Source organism: Onychomys torridus, chromosome 5, assembly GCF_903995425.1.
Source record: "Onychomys torridus chromosome 5, mOncTor1.1, whole genome shotgun sequence".
Taxonomy (NCBI): Eukaryota; Metazoa; Chordata; class Mammalia; order Rodentia; family Cricetidae; genus Onychomys; species Onychomys torridus.
In genome coordinates, this window is record NC_050447.1 from 88,597,988 (window position 1) to 88,624,168 (window position 26,181).

Genomic DNA, 26,181 nt, shown 5'->3' on the forward strand with positions numbered 1-26,181 from the left:
GCTAGCAACAGGAATGTGTGCTCCTGCCAACACACACGACAGCAGTGTGTGGCACAGGGGTGGATTTCATGACAATTGAAGCCAAGCACAGGTCCAGCAGCATGGTCCCCAAAGGGGACAAAGAGGCAGGCCAGCTTGGCACCTGGCTCAGGGATTCACCCCCAGGGTAGCATGCCGGATTTCAGAGTGGCTTTACCCTCACTTCACAGTGCGAGTTGGCAGGTCAGGTCACTTCGTTCAACCTGGGTGTTGTTAGTCTCTTTGTCCATAAAATACGGCTAAAAATAGCACCTTCCAGGGTTATGGTGAGGATTAAATGGGTTAGGGAAAATAATGTTCTCAGCAGATGTACACCAGCTTCAGCTTTCAACAAGGACTGCCAAATGCCCGCTGCCGCAGGCTGTGCAAAGAACAATTTTCCCGTAAAGAATTCATGGCCTGCATTTCCACAAAGCCAAAAATGGGGGTCCTGGAGTGAGGATGACAATGGAGAGAACCATGATGAGTGGGGAAGAGTAAGGAGGGGTGTCTACAGTCAACTCCACCCACCTCACCCTTCTGTCGCCATGTAGACCCAGAATATGAAATTGTCTTTCTTTTCTTGAGATAAGGTCTCTGAGGGGGTTCATGTATCGTAGGATATTGTAGGATGACTTTGAACTTCTGATCCTTCTGCCTTTGCAACCCTGGTAATGGGTCTGTAAGTGTACCGTCATGCTCAATCTATGCAATGTGGGCCCACTGAGCCACATCCTCAGGTCTCCTTAAGTCTTCTTTTTCAAAGGCTGAAAATTGTTACATAAGGAGAGATAGAGAGCCTGGGGGTGGGGAGCAGTTAATTACAATATAAGTATTATAAATATTATGGAAGGAGAGACTACGGAGGCGTGGCTGTCATCACCTTGTCAAACTACACCTCATTTAGGAGTGCCAGAAGATGCTGGGCTGCAGGAGGGGGCTAGGTCCCAGCTGAGTCCACACAGCAGCAGCATGTGTACTCCAGGTTGGTCTGCAGGAGAATGAGACAGCTCCAGAGTGCCCCCTGTCGTTGAGGTACATGTGTCTACATTTGTGGATTGCCCTCCAGAGGGAAAGAGGCCTGACACCAATGGATTCCTTGAGCAAGGGTTCTTGGATTCTTTAAGGGAAGGATCCTACCTCATCTTCTGAGTTCTGATGCTTTGAATATTAGAAAGACCCACATATGGCAAATGCAGCATTAACACCATGCTCAAATTGATCAACCCTACAGCATACAACCCTTAGACCTGGGGAGCTGTGACCAGCCCAACAGGTGGGAAGGAGCATGCCTAGGATACCGTCTATAAAGGCTGCTGTACTGGAGAACACATGTATCATTAGGGTTACTGACAGCAGAGACAACATGTGATAGACCTATAGAGCATGGGAAGAACACCCTGTATGATATCTGCTCAATGCCAGGATGCACACATGCAAGGTAGGTATGGACAGTGGCATCCTCTTTCAAAGTGGGGCACCAGCATTGCCACAAAGTGCACACACAGTTCCTTCAGATGGGCGTGTCCCTCTTCCCTGACTACTGCTTACTACACAGGTCTCATTTGCTCAACACTTGCTGCCACTGTACTGTCTGGATTGAAAAGAAGCCAAACCACCCCTACCACGTGGCAAGGGAGAAGGGTGTAGGTTTCTAGGAAGTTTCTAGGAAACACTGGCCAGGGGAAGGGAGACACGGCAGAGGGAATTCTGGGAAGCCAGCCAAAAGGGAGGGTCTCCCAAGACCATCATCCTGTGGGCAAGGAGTGCCTGGTAACATAGACCAGCCCAGGAACGCAGTAGAGAGTGCCATCCCTCTCATCTGTGACGTGCATTGGGATTCTGATGTCAGTGACTGTATTTCTGCCAGGTCATGGTTCTGTAATGATCCTGCTCAGAAGGCTACCCTTTATGGCTTAGGGTGTAAAAGTCCACTTAGAGTTAATGACCCAGGAACTAGAGGTGTGTTTATACTGGCTTTTGGACCAATGTTTGATGGCTCCTCTGAGGTGATGTTATGGCCAGGCACTCCCAACAGTCCCAGAGAGCCAGGTGGGGCTGCCCAGAAGCTGTGGACCAGGCCTTGGACAGAGATGGAAGTTAAGGAGTGGGTTATTCACGCCGTTCCTGTTAGAACTCCTGGGTTCTGACGGCACCAGTCTGCCAAGTATACAGCGGGCAAAGAAGCTCACATTCCTTGCCACTGCCAAGTTTAACCCAAGTCAGTAGATAGGTTATGATAGGCCAGAGACAGTGAAGAGATGTATTGTAAAAGAAGTGTGGCAGGAAGTGCTAATATAGCAGAGCGCAGTTTGCAGTTATAGATCCACCCTGAAAAGCAAGAGTGTGTGTGCGTGTGCATGTGCATGTGTGTGTGTGTGTGTGTGTGTGTGTGTGTGTGTGTGTGTGTGTACATGGGAGCTCTTAGGAAAGAATAATTCAGGTAGAGGGATAAGAGAGGCAGGTATTAGTGGCTAGGTGATGTCAGAGAAGAGGAAGCCAGCAACAGTCGGCAGTCAGGAAGTAGAGAAGGCCAGCATCACAGGCAATGCCTCTGGGGACAGTGACTAAGGTTTTCACTTGGAATTGGGTGATGTGGAAAGCTATAGGGGGCTGCTGAACAGAGAAGGGGCACACTACAGCTCTGACTTCCAGCTGCAAGGGCACACTGGCCAGCTGCCACACAAACCAGGAAGGGCACAGGTTGCAGGCATGGGCCAAGAGGTCACAAGTACTCAGGTTCCTCTACTCCCATCTTCCTGTCAACTCCAAAGGTTGCCCCAGAGGAACCTCTAGCCTCCATTCTGACTCTGGTCATTGACAGGCTGTCTTCTGTGGCCACAGTGGAACCAGTACAGGCAATGAACTGTCAGGGTAATAGGTGGGGGCTGGAACAGACCAAATGGACTTCTGCACATTCACAAGACCGGTATGTGATGTGAGGACTGCTGTCAAGGATAGTCCTAAGATTTTGGAGCTAATCAAGTGAAGAAGAGAGCTAGTATAGGGAAAGTGAAGAGGGAGATACACAGCTGTGTGGGCAGACAGAGGACCTTGCAGCCACCAGCCCATACCCAAATGTCAAAAAGGGCACTGCCCAACCAGAGCTCAAAGGAGATGCCCCAGCGAGAGGTCCAAACTTGGGAGTCCTCTGCCTAACGTGAAAACCTGCAAGCTCTGTTCCAGAAATCCCAGCTCTCTGTGTTACTGAGAAAAGGAAGAAAGGAAGAAAAGAGTATAGAGAAGGGAAGAGAGGATAGGTCTTGCAGAACCCCAGGACTAGAGGATTGGATGATATGGGACTAGGAAGAAAAGCAAGAAGAGTGGGCAGAAAGCAGATGGGATCTGCACAGGCTGGGAAGAGTGAGAGGAGAGTGGGGATGCAGAGTGGACACTGCTGGAGGGTTTTGCAGAGCAGGGTCGGACAGAGACTTAGTGAAAGGGTTCAAGGGAAAATGGGAGGGGTTTAGAATGTGGCTCATTCGGGAGAATATTTGCCGTTCCATCCTCAGCACCACATCGATGGGGCATGGAGGCACACACTCAAGAGGTGGAGGCTGCAGGATCACAAGTTCAAGGTCATTCTTGGCTACACAGGGAGTTGGAGTCTAGCCTGGGCTACATAAGACTGGGATGTGTGTGTGGGAAAACAGAGACAGCAGTGTTTCCTCTGAAGAGAAGCAAGGAGTTGGAAGGGGAGGTATAGCTCAGGGATTTTTCTCCAGCATGGAGGACAGCAGTAAACTGCAGGACAGTGTGGGTGATCCGGCAGGGAAGATGAAGGAGAAAGGAGAAAGAACCATGAGCACCAGAACCCAGAGCAGGATAACAAGGAACAGGGTAGTTCCAGGATTCTTGCCACCACTGAAAGCATGGGTGACTCCAGAACCCCAGAACAAAACAAAACCCAAGTGTGAAGGCCAAGAGCAGGTCTCAGGGCTATTTAACTAGGATGGGAAATTTAATCTTTTGTTTCTAAATGGGTTATTATTAATCATACATCAGAAGAAAGCCGTATGCTGCTCAGTTATGCAGGACATCAAGCTTCTGGATACTTCCTTAAAAGTTCCTTGAGAGGACAAAACAATTACTTTATATAATAATTTGTGGCTTGAAATAAAACACATTTGGGAATAAAGTCTACTTGATCTATCACATTAAATGGTAAAGATAAGGCATGGATAAAAGCACCACACTGATGTGAATGCCACAAAGCCTCTCTCCAGTCATCTTTCAATGGTGTGATAGCATTTATTTACCCTGCGTTATTAAAAAGTGAACAGTCACTAGCCTTCAATTTTCATGTCAATGGCAGGGAAAAGATTCCATTTTCTACAGTGTCTAGGACAGAAATTGACTTAGCATCTCGGAACTGTCGAAAAAGTCCTTTTACAGAAAGGTTTGCTGTATCGGGACTATAAAGCAGGCATCACCCTCCTGATGCGGACTTTCTACATTCACACTGTAGGACTGCAGAGGACTGTGCCACCTCACTGCTCCAGGCAGGCAGCGTTGGAGCTGTGGGTGTTAGAGAACGCCATTTAAATGTTCTAACAAGAAGGGTGCCTGGAAAATACCGATCAGTACCCTGAACTGACCATTGCTACCAGGCCAATCTAACACTTATTTTCCAGGGTTAAGAAACAGGAAACCCGGTTCTGATCTGAATTAAAGGCAGTACAGTCTAAGTCCTTTGGATTTACAGATTTAGAACTGAGCTCAAGAAAACCTCCCCACTTTGGGCAATTACAACACAAGGTTATTCTCTGTCATGGGGACAATAAAAATGAATAAACAAAAATACAATGAGAATTCTCTGGTTAGCTCTTTACCCAGAAGGACAAACATGGTATGTACTCACTCATAAGTGGATACTAGATATAAAGCAAAGAACAATCAGACTGCAACCCACAGAACCAGGGAGGCTACATAGCAGTGGGGACCCTAGGATGACTGTGGCTTATAATAAGTTTTGGTTTTACTCAATTTTGGGCAAGCCTCATTGAAACATTTCACTATTAGGATAAGAATTTGTACTGTATAAAGCTGATCACAAATAGATAGATAAACAAACAAACATACAAATAAATAAATAGAAAAATGTCTCTATTCTAGTTATTTCCATTTCAAGGCATCACTCCGTGTTTTGTTTTCAGGGGCCATTTTGTAAATATATTTTCTGTTTTAGTAGTTATCTTTTATCTTTTTGAGACAGGGGCTCATATATCCCAGGCTGGTTTTGAGCTCACTATGTAGGCAAGGCTGACCTTAAACTCCCCCTGAGTCTTGAACTTACAGGCGTGTAACACCATGCCTGGTTTATGAGGTGATGGGGGTTGTGCCCAGGGCTTCGTGCATGCTAGGCAGGCACTCTACCAGCTGAACTAGACTGGAGCCCTGCATGAATGTGTTTTAATTGCAGTCTTTAAATGTCTAGAGGAATGCACAGGCCACCAGCTAATTCCACCAGTGTGAAATTGATCCCTTCTATCCATGTGGCAATTAGGCCTGTGCACTAAAAGTCAGGCATTGCTGGCTTTTCAGTGGCAATAGACCTGCACTAGTAGCTCCTTAAGGTCCAGGTGAGGGTCTTCCTGGGTGAACTGGAGACTATCTACACACCTCCACAGAGGCAGAGAGGTGCCAAGGCCTTTCTTATCCAAACTGACTCCAGGCCAGCCTTTACTGAAGGGCTTCTATCAACACGATCATCTTCATGGACATACAGTTCTCACATTCTTGGGGAACAGAAGCAAGCATCTGTGTCTAAGAGCTCTAGGGACATGAACAATGGAGAGATGAAGACGGATACCTTCTGACAGGACAGCCAGCTTCACCCTAAACAGGAGACGGCTGGGCTCCACCACATGAACACAGCATGCTGGGCCAGGTAGCTCTCCCTAGAAATACTCCTGAGTGTGCCCTTCTCCATCCCGTGCTCTCTACAATGCTGGGGACAGGTGGGTCTACTTCACAGCACAGGGAGAAGCTGCCAATATTGCCATCCGAAAGACTCTTCCCTTAGCTGCTTTTTTTGTCTGGACCCTTTAACCAGCTAAGGGACTGACCCCTGCCAAGAGGTCCCTTCAGCCCCATCCATTTGGTTACCGATCTCTGCATCTTTCTTTTCATCCCCAGGGGGGAGATGACTGCCATTCATACTCCTCAATATAGTCCTGCTCCCCAACCCAGGCCAGGGTTTCCCCCTTGCTGCTAAGCTTTGTGCGAGACTGAACTTGAGCCCTCTTGGCTGTACTTTATCTCAGAAGCAGTGACTCTAACATCCAACTGATACCTGCTCATGCCCTCTAAAGACACCAGGGCTATGCACATCCCTGAAAAGGGAATAAGTAAAAAAACAAAATAAAGTAAAACAAGACAAAAACACCTGAGAGGGGAACAAAACCAAAACCCCACATCCCTGCCTTCTGAAGCAGCAAGTTAAATCCCCAAGTGTGAAATCAATTATCAAAAGTTCCAACTTGACTATAACAGAAATCACTGAATCATCCAAACTGATGGCATAAACAAAACTCGTCAACAGCCACTAAGAATTCATTGAAAGTAAATTTATTGTTTGATTCTTTGAGGCACATTTCGTGTATCCCAGGCTGGCCTCGAACTCACTATGTAGTGGAGGACAACCTTGAACTTCTGATCCTCCCGCCTTCACGTCCCAGGTGCTGGGAGTACAGGCATGCACCACCACACCCTAGGTTTAGGATGCTGGGGATGAGCCCAGGGCTTTGTGCACGCAAGGCAGGCACTCCAGACTGAGGCACAGCCCAGCCACCATGCTTTTAAAAACAATTGTACAACTTGTACTGCTCAAGACAGTTTGAATCTGGGATGCTGTTCATCTCTTCTCCGGCTTCAGTTTGGCCAGGCTGGATGAGAAACACGTACAGACAAGGTTAGTAAGCGCAGCGAGGGAGCCGCCACAGGCACCGCTGCTCCCTGTAAGCCCAACATGGCCCGTCCACACCACACCAAGGAGGGTTGAGGTCAGTCCCTAGGATCCTAAATGATGATGTTCTAAGAGCAAGCTCTAGCCCTGTGTCTGATGTCACCCAGACAACATCTCAAACCTGGTTATGTATGCTCTCTTCCAGACCCAAGTCAAGCAATGTCACAAGTTCTGGGTGATGGTTTAACTGTAGCTGGAAGATTCCACTTTCGTACAATCACAGCATTAGTGAGGTGGTTCAGTGAGGAAAAGTGCTTGCTGCCAATCCTGATGACCTGAGTTACATCCCCAGGACTCACATGGAGAGAGCTGACTCTCCCAAGGCGTCCTCTGACTTCCACACATGAGGAAAGAAGAAATGAGCATCTCAGGCCACTTGACAGTCAGTCCAGTTGAAACAGCAAGCCGGGGGTCCCAGGAAGAGACCCTATCTCAGTATGGATATTGAAACAATAATGTAGAGAAGCTATTGAAGAAGACACTCACTGCTAACCATTTGGTTCTGTAGGCACACACACAGGGACCCCCTCCCCATTTACACACACACACACACACACACACACACACACACACACACACACACCACATGCATATAGCCACCAAAGCCTACCTACACGCCCATGCAAAATAAACAAAAAACACAAAGAGTAATAACACGGAGACATGTATAGTCAGGTCATTTCTAAGAACCTTCAGCTAGAGAGAGAGAGAGCTACAGTTTGCTATAGTCCATTGACAATGGATCCAATTTTCCAACAGAGCATATCAACATCCCTTAACTGTTAATATCTGTAAGACAGGATTTCACTATCTTGATGATAATATCATTGTCAAGATGGAGACCAAGGCCAAAACATGGTTCAAAATGCTGCTGCCACCCCTACAGATGCATTGTAACTCATTGGCCAATACCTCTCTCCTCGTTCCTTCTACATTGAAACCACAGGAAGCAGCGGAGTTCTCCGGAATGTTTTATAGTCTGGCATCTGAGAATCCAACATTCTCCTCCTCCAAACCTCAAACTTCCCCTGATTTGGGCACTTCATACGCAGGACAATTACATTCAGGCACCCCACTTATCTGCTCGGGTCTCTCACATACAAATCTACCTGTATTAAGGTGGGTATGCTAAAGAAGATGCCATGTACATGAAAAGCTAGCACAAATACAAAGCACTCTGCATTCGCTACTGGAGTCTTTATTGATTTAAATTAGTGACTTAAAACTAGCACAAGGCAGCTAGTTTTCATATGCCACAAACTCTCTAACTGACAAACTAAAGAGGGATTCATATGAGCTATTTGTCAACACTTAAAGCATATTTGTGACCCTTCCAAATGAGAACTAGGAAGCCATATGGCCAGGATACAGCAGTGGATGAAGATCCATCATCCATTTTGTAAGTGGCTTCTTAAAACACAGTATCCTCTGATGTTTTGTTTTGCTTTTGTTTGTTTGTTTGGTTTTTGGTTTTGTTTTGTTTTCTTCTGAGACGAGGTCTCTCTCTACATAGCCCTGCTGTCCTGGAATTCACTATGTAGATGAGATTGGCTTCAAACTCACAGAGATCTGCCTGCCTCTTCCTCTCAAAGGCTGGGATTAAAGGCATGTGCTAATATGCCTGGCTCACTGTCCCTATGTTTAACCCACATTATACTTAAACAAAACTGGGGCTGGAGAGATGGCTCAGTGCTTAAGAGCACTGGCTGCTCCTCTAGAGGGGCTAAGTTCAATTTCTAGCCCCCACATAGCAGCTCACAACTGTCTGTAACTCCAGTTCCAGGGAACCATCTACATCAGGCATGCAATGTGATGCACATATCTATGCATGTAGGCAAAATGCCCATACAAATAAAATAAATCTTTAAACAATTGTCAGGCAACTCATAGGGTAGGAAAAATACATGTATGTATGTGTACGTGTACGTGTACGTGTACGTGTACGTGTGTGTGTGTGTGTGTGTGTGTGTGTGTGTGTGTGTGTGTGTGTAGGGGGGAAGTATGGGTAGAGGAAAGCTATGGGCTTCCTCATTGTGAAGGAAAACTTACTATTTCATTAATTAAACTGAACCGAGGACAAAAAAAAAATGTCCAAGTAGCTACATCAAGTAAAAAGCTGGACTCCTGGGCTGGGGAGATAGCTTAGTGGGTACAGTGTTTACTGTGCAAGCATAAAGACCAGAGATCAAGATCCCCAGAACCCATGGAAAGCCAGATAAAGTCATCCACATCTGGCACAAGGGAGGCAGAGGCAGGAGAATCCCCAGAAGCTCATGCACGATATGGCTGGGCATGCACAGTGGTGAGTGACAGGAGACCCTGCCTCAAGCAAGAAAGTTGAAGGCAGACTCTCTAGATTGTCCTCTGACCTCCATGTGAACCCCCACCAAACCTAGCCTCCCAACCTCTAATCTTCCTGTTCTCTCAGTCTTTTCATTTTGTTATCTAAACCACAAAATAGCAGAAAAACAATAGACCGAGAGCCACACCTGCACTGTGCTTGAGTCCTGCATCAGCTGCTCTATTTGAACCTCTACATCTGCAAACTTCAGAAAGAAAAGCACACACACATTCTGACCTGATTTTTATAAGTGTCGTGTCTTGCCTCACTCAAAGAACAAAGAGAATGGAAGAAACTCATTTCAAGATTTTACTACATTCAATATAGAGGTTAAGGAGTGCAGGTGGGGAATACCAAAGAGCCAGAGGGTTGAGCAGTCTCCAATCCTCAATTCATCAGGCACAGAAGGCCACTGGAAATGCTTCAAAACTTGGAGTTGGATGGATGCCTTGGTGGTTAAGAGCACTTACTGCTCTTGAAGGGGACCTGGAGTTCAGCTCCCAGTACCCACATGATGGCTCAGAACTTTCCATATCTCCAGTTTTAGTGGATCCAGGAACCCTCTTCTGACCTCCATGGGTACCAAGTACACATGAAGCAAATACATACATGCAAGCAAACCAAAACACATAAAATGAATCTTAAAAAAAAAAAAAACCAATAAAATGTTTGAAAACTCTAATGAGGCTCCACAAATTCTAATAACAGAGGGAAGGCAAGATAGGAGGACATGTTAGTGTGCACTTGCATATGCATGAACACACACACACACACACACACACACACACACAGAGAGAGAGAGAGAGAGAGAGAGAGAGAGAGAGAGAGAGAGAGAGAGCAAGAGTGAGCGCCTGTTTTATGATTATGCTCACATAATCAAGAAAGGGCTGAAGCAATAGTGTAGACTTAGAACTCATCCATGTTCCAGGCAGAAAAGATGCTGCAATTCTACACAGAGACCACCTGTATTCTATGGGGAGTGGGACCACCTCTGTTTGGTGAGATTCCTTGGCTTCACTACTGTATCCTCCCAAGACGGTTGATTTGGAGCTGTGTGGTGCAGCTGCCCACAAGCCTTGCTGGACATGGCAAAGAGCGGGGAGCACACAGCCTGCAGACATGGCTACTGTTAGTCATCTCCAAAGCAGGGATCATAGTGTACATTAAAATAATTAGGAAGTGAGGAACTTTGGGCATTGATTACCTTTGATTTTTAAATGTAATCTGCTTTTAATAGTGGTTGTACTTAACAACTGCTGTGCACAGTTTCTGAAAGCTGGGCAATGTGGACTAACTCCACAAGCAGCTAATTCCAGGTACCCACAAAAGTGGATGGGCCTGGGATTGATTGTCTTCCTAGCCAGTCTTAAACACTGGGAGAATGTGAACTCAATTTCACAAAACAAAATCAAAACCTTTAGTGCCAGTATTTAGACTTTTGAATTTCCAAATGGGTCAACTTCTTTGTCACAGAGCTGCCTCTCACTTGAAGCAAGCTGATGGGTTCAGAATGAGATGACAGGTCTCACAGGGCTTGCTAGGGTGCTCAGCAGAGAGGGCTCCTTAGCTCCCATGGCCCCCTCCACGAGCCACAGCAGGAAGCCCGAGCTGCAAGCTGAAGACAAAGGACTTTATAATTGAAGTAGTCCTTCATGCTGCAACTTCATCTGTTATTTCCCCATTAAGAACAGAGCCTGGGGCCAGGAGAGATGGCTCAGCAGTTAAGAGCACCAGCTGCTCTTCCAGAGGTCCTGAGTTCAATTCCCAGCAACCACATGGTGGCTCACAACCATCTACAGTGGGATCTGATGCCCTCTTCTGGCCTAAAGGTGAACATTTTTATATATATATATATGTGTGTGTGTGTGTGTGTGTGTGTGTGTGTGTGCTTGTGTGTGTGTGTGTAAAACAAATAAATCTTAAAAAGGAACAGAGCCCTGGTTGTACTGGGTGAATGCTGGTGAATGCAGTATTTTAGTTTTCAGGAGGACTTCGGGGCAGAGCTGTAGGCTGAAGTGGGCCACCTGCCAGGGGCAGGTCTCCTCTACCTCTGCCTGTCTAACTGAGAAAGACAGCAGTGCAGATTCCTCAAGATGTTACTGATAGGTGGCAGCCTCATTACTGTGTATTGTGTGGGTGCCAGATCATGAGCTGCCACTTGGCAGAAGTGGAACGAACCCCCTGCTTCCTGCAGTATCGCAGGAGCTGGAATCTAGTAGCAGTTAGAACGATTTCATCTTATAAATATGTATGGGCATGCGATATGCGATATAATGAAGAAGGATCATCAGGGAGAAAACAAGAGTCAGAAAGAGCAGCATATTAACAAGAAACACTTGCATGAAAAACTACGAAGACACCAAGGTTCAGGGGTGGGAGGCAAAAACACAACTTTCTATATATTAAAGCCAAGGCCACTAACAAGCCAACAGGACCCAATGTGAGCCTTCACTTCCATTCTTCCCCAGGCTTGACCCATCAGACATGCACAGAATACACTGCTAGGAAGACTGCAGACTGTATCTGTTGCCTTCGGGGTGAGGTCAACCCAAGGACTATAAATCAAGAAATTCTAGGAAAGCAAAAACTCGTATTCACATTTTAGAATTAAAAACAAATCAAAGGGAAGGGACTGACGATGCAGGATGACTATTTTGAAAAGTCAGAAGGGGCATGCACAGTACATTGTCAGGTTTACACACTGCATTGCTGTATGCAGCGCTTCATCTGTGAGGCATTCATCACCTCCATATTTAACTTTAGACACCTGAATCCTATAAATTCTCCTAAGATGAACATGGATACTGATTTTGGTGCAACTTCTCAACAGTTTGGTCTTTTTATTGTATAGCAGCAATTTGTAAAAAATGATATGCTAAGTAACCCTAGAGTATAATTTAGGGACAAAACCAATTGTCAGGAAACAGCCAGAGACTACAGCTAATGAAATCTTTACAGACTGAAGTAATAAGTATTAAATTCATCAACATAGCTTAATTGAAGCTCTATCTGTAACATTTTTTATTAGACTTGTTATTAATGAGCCTTTAAATGCTACAACTAACTTGAGCTCTGTGTTAAATTTAAATAATGAACCATTGTTCCCACACAAAAAGAACAAACAACACTTTAATAGGCTTTTTTCTCCATGGGCCTTTTGCAGGCAGTGGGAAGAAGAAAGAGTCCCCGTTTCCTCACCACTGTTGTGTGGTGGGCAAGACACCACAATGAAGGCTGCTAAAATAGCTCAACATAACCACAGTGAAATCGTTAAGAAAGTAAAAATGCAGTAGCTAAAACCAGAAAGGAGATAAGGATTTAGGTTCACATCAGACAGGTGCTTCCTGTCAACCTCAGTCACCTACAGTCATGTGCCACACCATATGAAAGTCTACACCACGGAGCAGGCTAGAGCAGCTGGGCCTCTGAGCTATTTGCACATCACAGTGCCGGAGACAGCACTTCTTGGAATACATCCCATTGCTGAGCAACTCAAGACTGCCCAGGGCTGCTCCTGCTTGTCTTACAATACTTACCTGAACATGTCTCCCAAGCCTTTGAGCATTCCCTTCTTGGCTTTCAACTTCTCCTTCTCCCGATCTTTTTTCTTTTCTTTTCCTCCTTTGTCCTTTTTCCTATCTGTCTTGTCCCTCTTCTCTGGGTTCCCATTCATTTGTCTCTCCAGAGAATAGGAAGGCTGATCGCTGGATGTGGACACAGACTCCCTCCCCGACCTCGAGCTTTCTTCTGTGTCTTCTTCCACTTGAAAGAGGGAGGAAAAGAAGAGAGGGAACACAGTGAGCCACAGCAACAAAGTAAAGCACTGAACGGCACATGGGGACCTCACTCTCCCCCAGTTTCTGCAGCAGAAGGGACCTCCCATCGACTGGGACCACAGGCAGAATCAGAAGGGGCATGGGATATGGTGATATGGGTGCACAGGCACATCCCACATGGAGATGAGACACCAGAGCAAGAGAGAACAGCTTCCTGGATGGGCAAGCAAACATGGAACTGTCACTGCTGCAGAGTCTGCATGGCAGGGACCCACAGACCCAGCAGGACGCTGTGCTCCACATTTGCAAAGTAAAAAGCAAATAAGCAAACTGTTCCTCTCCTGTGCTTCTTCTTCCTTGGTTAAAGATCCTGCAGACACCCCTATACCCATCTTTAATTTGCTGAAAAACCCCACTGGCTAGCAACAACCATGTCAGCATAAACTTCCAGCACTAAGCTTCCTGATACACTCATGTGGTTTCTGAGTACAGAAGAAGAGACTTTTTGGTTTCTGGAAATAACAGGTCTTCAGGCTCTCCTTATGTGGTTCCTGTGGAAGTCTAGCACCGCATGTAAATGCTACAGTGAATGTTATATTACATAGTGGATGCAATAATCAGCCACATAATTTTGTGTGTGTGTGTGTGTGTGTGTGTGTGTGTGTTATGTATATCTATGTTCACATGAGTGTACATGGACATATGGTGTGGATACATGTATATGTGTGAGGAGGTCAAAGGTCAACCTCAGGTATTGTTCCTCAGGCACTGGTCATCTTGTATTTTGAGTTAGTGTCTGTCACTAGCCTGGAGTTTGTTAAGTAGGCGAGATGGATGTCCAGCAAGTCCTAGGGAATCCTAATGCCTGTTTCCTCAGGGCTGAGGTCACACAGGCACACCACTGTGCACACCTTTTTAGGTTGGTGCTGGGCATAGAACTGAGAACCATGCTTCTATGGCAAACACTTTGGCAATGAGGCCATCCTCTCAGTGTTGCTCCATAGCTGCAGAGGCAAATGGATCCCTGAGAACCAGTGAGTCAGTAACTCACTCCTTCTGGCTTTAGAGATGACCTCAGTGATAACAACATGCCCTTCCTTGAGCCAACCTGCTCATGGTCCAGGGTACTCCAATCTCCCCAGTGTTTTGTATTTTAAAGAATGACAAGAAACTAACATAGATTTCTCCTACAAAAAGAGCTTAACTGTTCGGAGAAACACAGAGGCCTGCAAACAGTAACTATTAAAAATCAGTTCTGAGATCCAGTCATAAATATACCTTCCAAATACACACAGGAAAGATTATGCAGGCTTCAAGCCACTCTTGAAGTCTAAGGCAATTTCTTTCCAACTTTCAACAATGATACATCCATGTTCTTGGACTTACAGCAATATGGAGCAGAATATGACAACTAAGCTTTCTCTAAATGCTTTGGCCTGCAAATCAGATTGATAACCTTACCTCTCCACCAGACACGGGACACCAGGGTAGTGATATAAGCACCAAGAGTCTAAGACCACAGAGGACATCCTAGATTTCATCCATGCATCTCAGATTTCTGCTACTAATTAAATCCACAACAATCTGAACCTAGTATATGAAATAATAGCATAGCCATTCCCAAGCTGTAATACCACTCCATATTGTTTTCAAGATACAATAGTTGAGTAGAAGAAGTACAAAAAGCAAGGTAAAGAATTCTTTTCATGGGACATACACCTTAAAACACAGCCAATGTATTTCTTCTCTCAGGAAGTCACTCTCAAGACAAATGAAAACTTCAACACAGGAGCTGAGAGATGGCAGAGTGGCTAAGATCCTACCTCAAACCTCTGAATATGGCCATGTTCTACCCACATAGACCATTTCTTCAACCCTTTGGGAAATGGGTATGGTAGCAAATTTGTGATAATTGACCAAATTACCAGGAAACAATTCTCAGGAACTTCAAATCCTAAAGTACACTGGAGTACTGTAATGAGCTGAATGGAAGCTGATGGATATTCTATGAGTCCTGCTTGGGAATGAATTGTTACTAAAATCTCCATCCAATGCACAATCTTTTACCATCACACTTCTCAAATAATATCCATATCTGTCTATCTCCATCCTTTTCACTCCTGAAATGAAGATGGCCGGCAGAGAGCAGCTACAAAGCAACGACTATGAAAATGAAAGATACTGGCCTGAACACTGACTACCCAAGCACGCCTGGATCCAGGATGTGAGCACCACCATTGCTCTGCCTCCAGAAAAAAATGCCTGCTCCTCTCCAACAAAGCCTCATAACATGAGCCATAATCAAGCTATAGCATACATACCCACTGTACTTGAATTACCTCTATCGGGTTCCAGGTATATTCTTGTGCTACCATCATTTGAACTATGTATATCATCTAATAGATTTTACAACCCTCTATAATGTCTGAAACAAAAAAGAACTCAATAAATGTAAATGATTTAGTCTTCCACAGCAACCATTATCATAAATCATGAATGGAGTATGAGTAGCAATACAGTCGGTTTTCTGCCTAATAGTTTTGGCAGGACTTCAGGGGGCATATGTCTTCTCTTGGCTCCATCACAGAATAAACATGGTGCCTTCACAACTCACTATATGCTGAGGTAATGTTTGTGCCAATTCTTTCCATATTCAGAATGATTTTCTCATGTATGTAATACAACTTATTTCCTAAATTGGATGAAACAGAGAAAGTATTAAATGATTTATTAACTTGACTTTTGTAATCTCATTTTATAAACTGAAAACACCAACCTCACTTTGCTGCCCCCAAGCAGCTTCACTGTTTCAATGATTCTTGCACATCTGAGGACTTTTTATCTTGTTCTAAACACTCAGATTTAGGTAATACCTCGTCACAGAAAAGCTGCTGGGGGCATGATGATCTAACCAATGCCTTTGAATGCCAACTAATTAAAAATATTTAGCAATATGGAATTTCATATGTACAAACATAAGATGTTCTTTTATGGAGTCACATTATATACACTTAAACTCAGAACAAAAAGAATTTCCCGCTATATCCTGCTCCTATGTGGAAACACTTAAAAAAAAAGAAAAGATAACCTCAAATAAATTGGTTACATGTGTAACTTGTGAAAAACATGTATGTGATTTTAGGACACAGATATGTAGGAGGTAAAATTAAAACCTATGTCTATATATTTAGGACTAGCTTTCTATAAAATAAGGAGTAGGAAATACTTTATTCTCTTAAGCTAAGAGAATGCAAAATACTCATATGAACAATAATTCTAAGAAAATACTAGCAATGCATCAGCAGCAAATGACTCACTCTGTTCTGCTCCTATAATAATCCCCAGTATAGAACTAATCATGAATTTATATTTAATGATGGACTATTTTAAATGCACCGTAAATGTTCTCATTTTCCACTTTGATCCTGCTCATCTTCGTAGACCTTTACAGACAGCCTGCACAAAGGAAGATGGTAGCTCCTTCTGAACGAACAGAAACCCCTGTAGTTTTCCCCAGAGTTCTGCGTCTGAACGTGCCTGGCACCGAACTCTCAGCCCCTTCCTGAGTGATTACTATAAAGACGACACTTGCTCATTCCTTTTTTTAAAAAGGTAAATTGTGAAGCTGCTTATTCCCTTTGATGTGCCAGTCATTCTGCAATTAAGACATACCTAATCACTATGTTTTCAACAGATGCAAATGTGGCTCAATTAAAATTCTAGACCACGTGACAAACTGAGCTCCTCAACTCTGAAAGGTATCCTGTTAGGACTGGGTCACTGAAAAGTCTGAGCACTTGTGCATTCACGGCTATGGAGAAAATAGCCTCGAGCTGGGGAGGAAGCTCAAAGTCCCACAGTTTCTGCAGTGAATGAAATAGATCTCTTTGGTTACCACCAATACTGGACTCTCACAGGCAGACTCCCAGCACATGGTTATCAGCCACTGTTTTCTCTCACTGAGGACCAATGCTGCCCGCTGCCGTTGCTGCTGTAACAAGGTCTTGCTGGTTGCTTACCCAAAATTCATTTCTCCCTTTCTGCTTCCATGAATTCAGACTGGGCCTAGAATGGGACCAAGCTCCAAGGGGTGGATTGGATTCATTAGGTTTAAAGCAACCTATAGAAGCTTTGCTCCTGAAGACATGGGAGTTTAAGGTCATTGCAACAGGCATGGCCCCGTCACACTAAATTCTTCCCTTCTGCTGTGGATACTGTGAAACCTCCTGTGGACAGAGGAACAGACAGGGAGGGGAGATACTAGAGGAAGGGGAGACACTGATGGCTTGAGGGGATAACAAGCCCACAGCTGCCTGGCTGTATAAAACACTGCACCTCCTGATCATTTAAATTGTGGAGTCAAAGTTGCTATTAATCTGGGGCTAAAGGTATCATCCATCCGACACAGTCTAAGTCAGACACTAAAATAGCTGCAAAATATCTATCGTTATGTATCAAAAATGTAAGGTCTAGTTATTTATGTCCTTCAAGGCAGTTTGGAAAATGTTTCAGGATTTAAGTAAATTGTTGAAGATACATAAACAGAGAAATAAAAAACTAAAAGTAGAACCTTTTTTGTTGCTATTTTTGAAGACAGAGTTTCTCTGTGTAGCCCTGGCTGCTCTGGAACTCAATTTGTAGAACCAGGCTGGCCTCGAATTCTGAGATCCACTTGCCTCTGGTTCCCAAGTACTGGGATTAAAGATATACACCAGCACACACCTGTCCTATAACATAATTTTATATTCATTCAATAGACACACTCCTCTGAGGGCAAGGCCTAAAGAGCACTGGTAAGTATCTGGTGAGTTAGGGAGCTGTTTCCTATTCTCATGTATGAAGAGCTATGCAGGGATTTAAAAAAAAAAACAAAACTGCACAATAAAGACATGGGTTCCTAAGCAACTTACAGTTCCCAGGGGAAAACAGAGGATCAAATATAAAGCTACTCATGGACAACTCACCAACTTCACAAGCTTAACTTAACCTTAAATAAGTTAAAAATCAGGTAGCAAGAATGCAGAGTTGGGACTACATTCACTCAGTTGGTGAAGTTGTTGCTGTGTAAGCAAGAAGATCTGAGTTCAAACCCTAGAACAGCCTGTTTTTAAGAAAGCTGTGTGCAGTGATGCACACTTGTAATCTCAGCTCTGAGGATAGGGAGACAAGATGGCCTTAGAGCTCACTGACAGCCAACTTTAGTAAGCTGTAGGTTATGTGAGAGACCCTGCCTCAATGGAAAGGACTAAAGAAGACACCTGAGGCTACCATCCATCCCAGATGCCACATGCACACGCATACACACACACACACACACACACACACACACACACACACACACACACACACACACACACACACGGAATGGAGAATTCTACTCAACTTGGCAAATCAACTGTCCACCAACTTTCTATGGATGAGTGGGAGATGAATAATGCTGCAACAGAAATCATCAAGGACTGGACTCCAAGACCCAGCAAAGCCTTTGCAGGAACTGAACACTTTGAGAACATAAATATTATCATTGGTTCTTATTTTAGCTAACTATTTTGACTCCAAGAAAGGAAGAAAAGATGTAGGAAATGAACAGCTAGTGATGCAGATGGTGTCAAGTAACAGAATCTGCCGTGCTGGACTCTTGACTTTTAACATTAGAATGATGAGCTCTTGGCAAGGAAAATAGCTAGCTTTTTCTGAACAGGGTGGGGGGGGGGTGGAGCACACATGCTCAAGGCAGGAAGGAAATGTGAAGCCTTCAGAAGCAGTTCTTCTGAGGTGTGTAATGGGAAAAATAACTGATGGAGGCTGAGTGTGGTGAGTCACTGAGCCTGTGATCCCAGTACTTGAGGTCACTCTGGGCTATATGCGCTCCTTTCTCAAACAGGCAAACAATACCTGACAAAATAAAGAGCCAATATAATGGCTGAGAAGGGGCAGGACAAAAAGGAAAGAGGTAACAAAACGCAGTGCTACGGAAGGAGAAGAGTTCAAATGAATGACCACAAGATACTCCACACTAAAAATAGATTATTTCATTAAAATAAAATAAAAAAAAAAGTAAAGTATATATGGGTAGAGGGACACAGACAATAGGGCTGTCTTTCCAAATAGCTCAAGACTTATTCCCAAAGATCAAGGTTCATGTATTCTGTAGTTTCTAGACTTCTTTCACCCATCTTCTAGATATAGTAGGCATGATGTTCCCAAAGACAATGGCAGACCATTAACTACAAAACTGGTCGGTCATTCTCCCTCCAACGTGCCTGCTGAACAGGCACCATGAGGCCCACATACCCAACATGCTCAACCCTTGCAGATTCATTCTTGGTGACCAGTTGATTTTCACACTAAAGTGATGTTAGTCATGCATCCTCTCTGCCCATAGGGATGACAATATATCACGACAATGAAGGTTTTCCCCTCAGCAATTCTTACCAAATGGGATCTTTATAAACTTAGAATGTTAACAGCAGTACTGAAGACTCTAGTCTGGGAGCTATCATTTAAAATCTCACTTGAAGACACTGGATACAGATCTGGAAGTGGATTGGTACAATGTGTGTCTTGGTGCCACATAACCTGGACACAGCAGCACACAACCATAATCTCACTATCTGGGCGGCAGAGGATCAGAAATTTAAGGTCATCCTTGGCTATAATGCAAGTTCAAGGTCAGCTTTGGATATATGAGATTCTGTCTCAATTTTTTTCTTTTCAGTTTAAGCAATGAGTGGGCATAATATCAACATATGTTTTAATATTCCCCCAAATTATTATTATTGTGTCAAAGAGAAGATTTCAGTCACTGTACAGACTATAAATGAAAAAAAAAAAACCAAACAATATGAAAGTGTGCAGATGGGTTCATTAGTGAAGGTTGAAGATGCTCTGTAAAGGCTATTGTGTTTGTTTCTCCCTTTCTGGGAAATCAGAATGCTTATCTCCCAGAAGCTGGTGTTTTTTAACATCTAGGTACTATAACATGTTTCAGGGAACACACAGAAATCCTTAATGTTAAAAACAAAACTTCAGTGTGGGGGTCAGCTCTGTGGTAGCATTTAGCTACATGTATGAGTCTCTAGGTCCTATATTCAACACTGCAAAGGAGAAACAACAACCACAACAAAACTATACTAAAAATGGCACATTCTACCTGATGGTCAGAGCTTCAGACACACAAGTAGAAAGTGGATTGTTTACGAAAAAGGCTATTGAAGAAGGAAGGGACAGCAGTGTTCACAAGTAAGGCTGAAGGGAAATACACACCACAGAAGAAGACATTTGTTACACAACACAGATCGTGTGGGCAGTCCAAGCTGTTTAGTGCTATGGATAGATGGGCAAGGCAATGCATTCTCTTGATCCCAGGGGAAAAAAACTGCATGCTGCTGGAGTTTACTAGGTCAATCCACACCGGACAGTGAGATCCCAACAACAATTTCTAGAGTCAAATAAAAAGGGCTCAGGACTGGGTGGAAAGGAATGACATCAGATTCCATGAGGGGAAATTAAAACAGAACTCTAGTGGCTATGCAGAGAGATGACGATTAAGGTCCGAGATTCAGAATGCTTACCAGAGAAATGCATCATCACAATGTGTGCAGAGCTGAGCACATGAGCATAGCTTCTTCCTTCACTGGCACTATCAGGCACTATCAGGAACTGTCACTCACCTGAGTTATTGTATGGTTTGTATATAAGCACTCTGCTGGTGACCTTGTCTATTCCTGCATCCAAGAATGTCTCTGTGTGTGGAAGCCAGAAGTCCTCAATTGCTTTCCACCTTATTTTTGAGAGGGTCTCTCACTGGACCTCATGAACTGGCTGCCTGGGACCCCCAGAGACTCTCCTCTTCCTTCCCAGCGCTGTACAGAAGTCTGCTACCACGCTTAGTCTTCACATGGAGGCCATTTACCACTAGCCATCTCTCTAGCCCATTTTTACCTCTTCAAACTCTTCCTGGTGCTCTCACAAGGACTAGGCACACTAGCCTAATGCATGGTTTCCCAGGAATGGTTCCCAAGTTCTTTCTGCACTCAGTCAAAGATCTTGGAGCAAAGGGGCTGCATCCAGGCAGTATCCACTGATACTTTCGACTCTACCCTCACTTCACGGCCTGGTCTCACAGACAACCTGTGGCCTACAAAAGCATGTAACCATGACGTTCTCTGAGGCTGGCTTTCTTATGAGCCAAGTCAGCCCTGGCCAATTAGGGACTTTTAGCCTCTGAATCAGCTCTAGGCACCGCTGCTTATAATCCATTCTCAGACACTTTGCAATGACTTTGGAATAATTAGCTTACCCATTTGGGATTTAAATCACACTGCAGGGAAAAACAAAACAAAACAAAATATAGGACCAAAATACAGAAGAGAGGCATTCTAACATTTATTCCCTAAATGTGATCTGGGACAAATATAGTTAATTTTTATCTCTAAAAAAAGTTGTAAATGAAGATTCTATAATACACTTTAGATATTATTTTTCACTGAACTTTTATCATTAGTCTCTTTGTTGTTGTTGTTGTTGTTGTTGAGTGTGTCTTATATAGCCCACAGGTGTGGCACTCCCTGGACAGTCAAAGATGAACTTTTCATCTTCCTGCCTCTTATCTCTGAGCACTGGGACTGCAGACGGGGGTTTTATGTGGTACTGGGGATGGAGTCCAGAGTTTCATGTGTTCTATGCCAGCACTCTACCAACTGAGCAATGGGGCTCTCCCTTTACCTTTCAAGATATATAGCCCAGGCTAGCCTAGAAATCATGATCCTCCTGTCTCAACCCAGTGAGTCTCAGAGTTACTGATAAGCACCATCACTTAGATACAACAGCAGAGAGGCAAGTGGAGAGCTTCCAACAGTGGGAACCACAGAATGCAGTTCTTGGGAGAGTTGACCAAGCAGACAAGAGCAGTCACAGCGTCTCATAAGGGCATGTGATGCCTGCTAGCAGGGAAAAGGGCCACATTATTCCCGGTGACACTTCCCCACCCACCATCTGCTCTACCCCACCCACAGCCTGAGCCTTTTCCATGGCTGACACTATGGTTCACACAGGCTTTAACAAGGGCCCCACATCCTCATGGGATGACTGCCTGCCTAACCAGAGACCTGTTGCTCAAACTATGATCCTCTGTCAAAGCAATAGTCAGTGGGGATGTGGCATTTTCATTTCAACAAGTGGTTGGACCAGAGTCACACAAAGGGGGGCCTTCTGCCCCATCCTTTACAAGACATGGATGCATACACAGAGCCACTGAGGTACAGGACCACATAGGCCAGGATGCAGGAATAGTGCTGCAGTAACAGAAAGACCACCAGCCTGACTCTGGAAAAGACAGGGCTTAGAAAGCAGAGGAGGAGATGAGAGCACCAACCTAGCTTGCACCAGAAGGCAGAGAAACCCTTCCTATCCCCAGTCTATTTGAAAATTATTTATTTATTTTCATTTTATGTGCATTGGTGTTTTGCCTGCATGTATGTCTATATAAGGGTGTCAAAGCTCTTGGAGCTGGATTAGACAGTTGTGAGCTGTCATGTGGGTGCTGGGAATTGAACCCGGGTCTTCTGGAAGAGTATCTAGTGCTCTTAACTACTGAGCCACCTCTGCAGCCCCTCTAGCCCTATTGTTATGTAAAGGTGATAATCTCCTGACACCAGTAGTCATGCACTCCTTACTCTTTTGAAGGAAAGCAAGGGTTCTTATTGAGTACAAGCCAGGTCCCATGTGGGCACACCAGAAAGACCTACATGGCCTTGCCAAGCTGTGCATCATGTTTCCCTCTCTGCTGACTCCTACACGCCAGTAATGTCTAGGCTTGTCCACCACCTACAATCTCACCAACATTCATGGAAGCCCGTGGGTGCCAAGCCTCAGGCTGGGAATGAAGACACAGGTGGCCTCCTTAGCAGCCTCCTCTGGGCACTCCACAGAGGGTGGAAAGGGTTAGTAGGCAAAGCAACTGCTGAGGCAGAAGAGTGAGATAGGAAGAGGATGAGAGGGCTTGGGAGGTATGCTGCTGCCCAGAGGCTCAGCACATACCTCCACATCTAGATACCCGGATTCTTGAAGTCACAGGTGAAAAAACAAAGGGCCTGGGGATTAAGGCATTTGATCCAAATCCCATCCTAGCTGGACACCCCCAAACCATCATCAGTGCCTGTGTTCCTTCACACAATTTCTATTTCAAATGTCCAAAGGCTGTTTTAACTTTCCATCTTTAATGCTCATCATCATGGTCTGACAAAGGATATTAACAGTTGGACATCTGAGCACTGTGGTGTTCTGTAGCAGCAAGGGCAGTATGTTCAGGACACATACCCCGGCATCTTTCATGAGCTCAGACCCAGCAACTAATTTGTTTTCTTTCTCTTGAAGACAGGTGAATGAAGACATGTTAATAGACCCTTCCTCCATTAACAATGCACTATTCCCCACCCTGTTTCCTTGGGAAAGGTCTCAGGCATAGCAGGCCAGCTTCAAGTCAAGCCTACTATATAGTTGAGATAGTATGCACTGTACTGCCATGCTCAGTTTATGGAGTGTTGGGGATGGAACCCTTGATTTCATTCATGATAGATCAACATTCTACAGATTAAGATGCATCCCCAGCCATTTACCATAGAATTGTGTAGTTACATTTAGTGTATGTATGGATGTGTATGTCAGTGATTGTGGGGGGGGGGGGGGGCGGGAGGGGACTACCATACAGCATATGGAGGTCAGAGGGCAATTTGTGACAGTTCTTTACTTCCAGCCTAGGGATCCCAAGGATGGAACTCAGGTTATCAGGTTTGGTAGCAAAGACCTTTACCCACGGAACCATCTCTCTGGGCTCCTGTGTGGTATTTTAGAGGACCGGTGTGTATGGAGGAGTAAAAGCAGATGTCCACATTGGTAAGAACGCTAGAGGCTGAACTGGAATTCAGCATGGCTGGGGTCAGATGGGAATTTTACAAGCACCCTTCATCAGAAACTTGGTTCTGTAGTGTCATTACTGGAAGGAAGATGGGGGAACCTTTGACCAGCAGGGTCTGTTGGGGGTTCTTTGCCCATTGGGAAGGTACCGTGATGGAGGACTCAGAAGCCCCATCTGTCGGGTTTAATGCCTCCTGGCTTGTGATGGAAGGAGTTGTTCTCCACCAATGTGTCCCTTCCATGGCCATCTGCTGGTTACTGCAGAGTAAAAAGCCATGGTGTTGCCCAACTCTAGACAGCAACCTTCAGAACCATGAACTAACAAACCTCTTCTCTTTAGAAAGTCAGCGGCTACATGTATTTATCAATTATGCAAACTGGCTGACCCAGAGGATGTCTGTGTTCACACACAGTCTGCCTCCTGTTATATTTAAACGAGGAACACATCATCATGTGAGAAAACTGAAGTTCAGGAAAGGACTCAAATAACACATTGACCAGAACAAGGAAACAGTTCAGAAACTCTGTGATTACATGTACACTGTGTGTTGATGGGGCCAAAGTGCCCTATCTTCTGTTGAATACACACCTATCAATCAGATGTACAATCTATGGGTAACAGTCAATGCTGCTTGGGAGGACAAAGCCTCCTCCTTACAATGGAAGACACTCCGCAGGAGTGACAACTCTGGGACTCAGGAACTTTAAGACCAGGTCTGGCAGCTACACTAGGAAACATGCTCTTCCTCTGCCAAGAGAGGTGGTCTGTTTGAAACCATGGGTAACTGCAGAGTAAAATCAGTCTAGAGTTAGACAAAGGACAGGGAAGTGTGTAGCAATCCTCTCCTGAAGTGCTTTGCATATTAGTCAGAAATACTCACATCCCCAACATATTACATGTTACAGGCAAAAATTATGTAATTTTGCTTGAAATCTCAAGATGTATTATTAAAGCTCTTCTTCCCCACCGCTGTCTGCCATAGGAATGTGCGCTGGGAGTAGTCTATCCAAATGAGGAAATCAAAGTAATTTACATTCCACAGAAATGTTCTCTGGTCTTGGATTTCACTTCAGGCTGTGGAGTCCACAGCTTTCCTTATAGATAAGTCACATGGGTAGTCACATTGGATGCTCAAATCTAAAATGTAATCTCATTCCCTTCTCTGGATTCCACACTACATGGCCAGGGTGTTCAAATGCTATCAACACAGTGTAATTAACTGTACAAGCCTGGTCCTCGTGAGCCTCTAGGAACCTGGAAATCAGAAATGCCAGGCACACAAAGCTACAAGAAAAGGTAGACAATTAGAGCTGGAGCTGTGGCTCAGAGGCAGAGCACTGGCCTTGAATATGTGAGGCCTGGGTTCATCCCCAGGACCAGAAACAAACAAACAAAACTAAACTAAAAAGGTCAGTGAAGGGATAGATAAGAAAAGCATGCTGTGTGTATGCATGAAAAATACCACAGGGAAATCTGTTACTTTGTACAACTAATACACTAATAAAATAATTATATTTTAAAAAGTAAACTGTTGCCGGGCAGTGGTGGCGCACGCCTGTAATCCCAGCAGTCAGGAGGCAGAGCCAGGTGGATCTTTGTGAGTTCAAGGCCAGCCTGGGTTACCAAGTGAGTTTGAGGAAAGGCACAACGCTACACAGGGAAACCCTGTCTCAAAAAACCAAAAAAAAAAAAAAAGTAAACTGTTAAATAGTAATTATTGAATATAATAATCAATAACAATTACTAAGTTCTTTATCTTCTAAGTAAGTACTTCCCTACTTAAAAAAATTGAAATCCCAGCACTTGGGAGGCAAAGCCAGGCGGATCTCTGTGAGTTCAAGGCCAGCCTGGGCTACCAAGTGAGTTCCAGGAAAGGCACAAAGCTATACAGAGAAACCCTGTCGAAAAACAAACAAACAAACAAACAAACAAATAAATAAATAAATAGAATTGAAATAATTGTTTCAATATATATCCTCAATCACATGCTTACAAAGATTAATTTTTCTTTAATGATCCATAGAAAAATCTAATCATACTAAACTATGACTCACAGTCACTCAGTCACTTTGGCTTAAAATACTTAGTAATTTGGGGAAAATAAAAAACTAGATACATCTATTTTAGTCCAAAAATAAGTTTTTTAAATAATAAGATATTA

At 44.3% G+C, this 26,181-nt stretch overlaps 1 protein-coding gene across 6 annotated transcripts in view; it reads right to left on the reverse strand.

Moving 5' to 3' along the window:
* Positions 1 to 26,181, reverse strand: part of Pard3 (par-3 family cell polarity regulator) — a 539,860-nt gene that overhangs the window by 164,407 nt on the left and 349,272 nt on the right. For all 6 annotated transcript variants that reach the window (XM_036187591.1, XM_036187588.1, XM_036187587.1 and 3 more), the window contains one exon: positions 12,863 to 13,088. In XM_036187591.1, the coding sequence (XP_036043484.1) occupies positions 12,863 to 13,088 (226 nt within the window). The remainder of the gene's footprint in view (positions 1 to 12,862; positions 13,089 to 26,181) is intronic.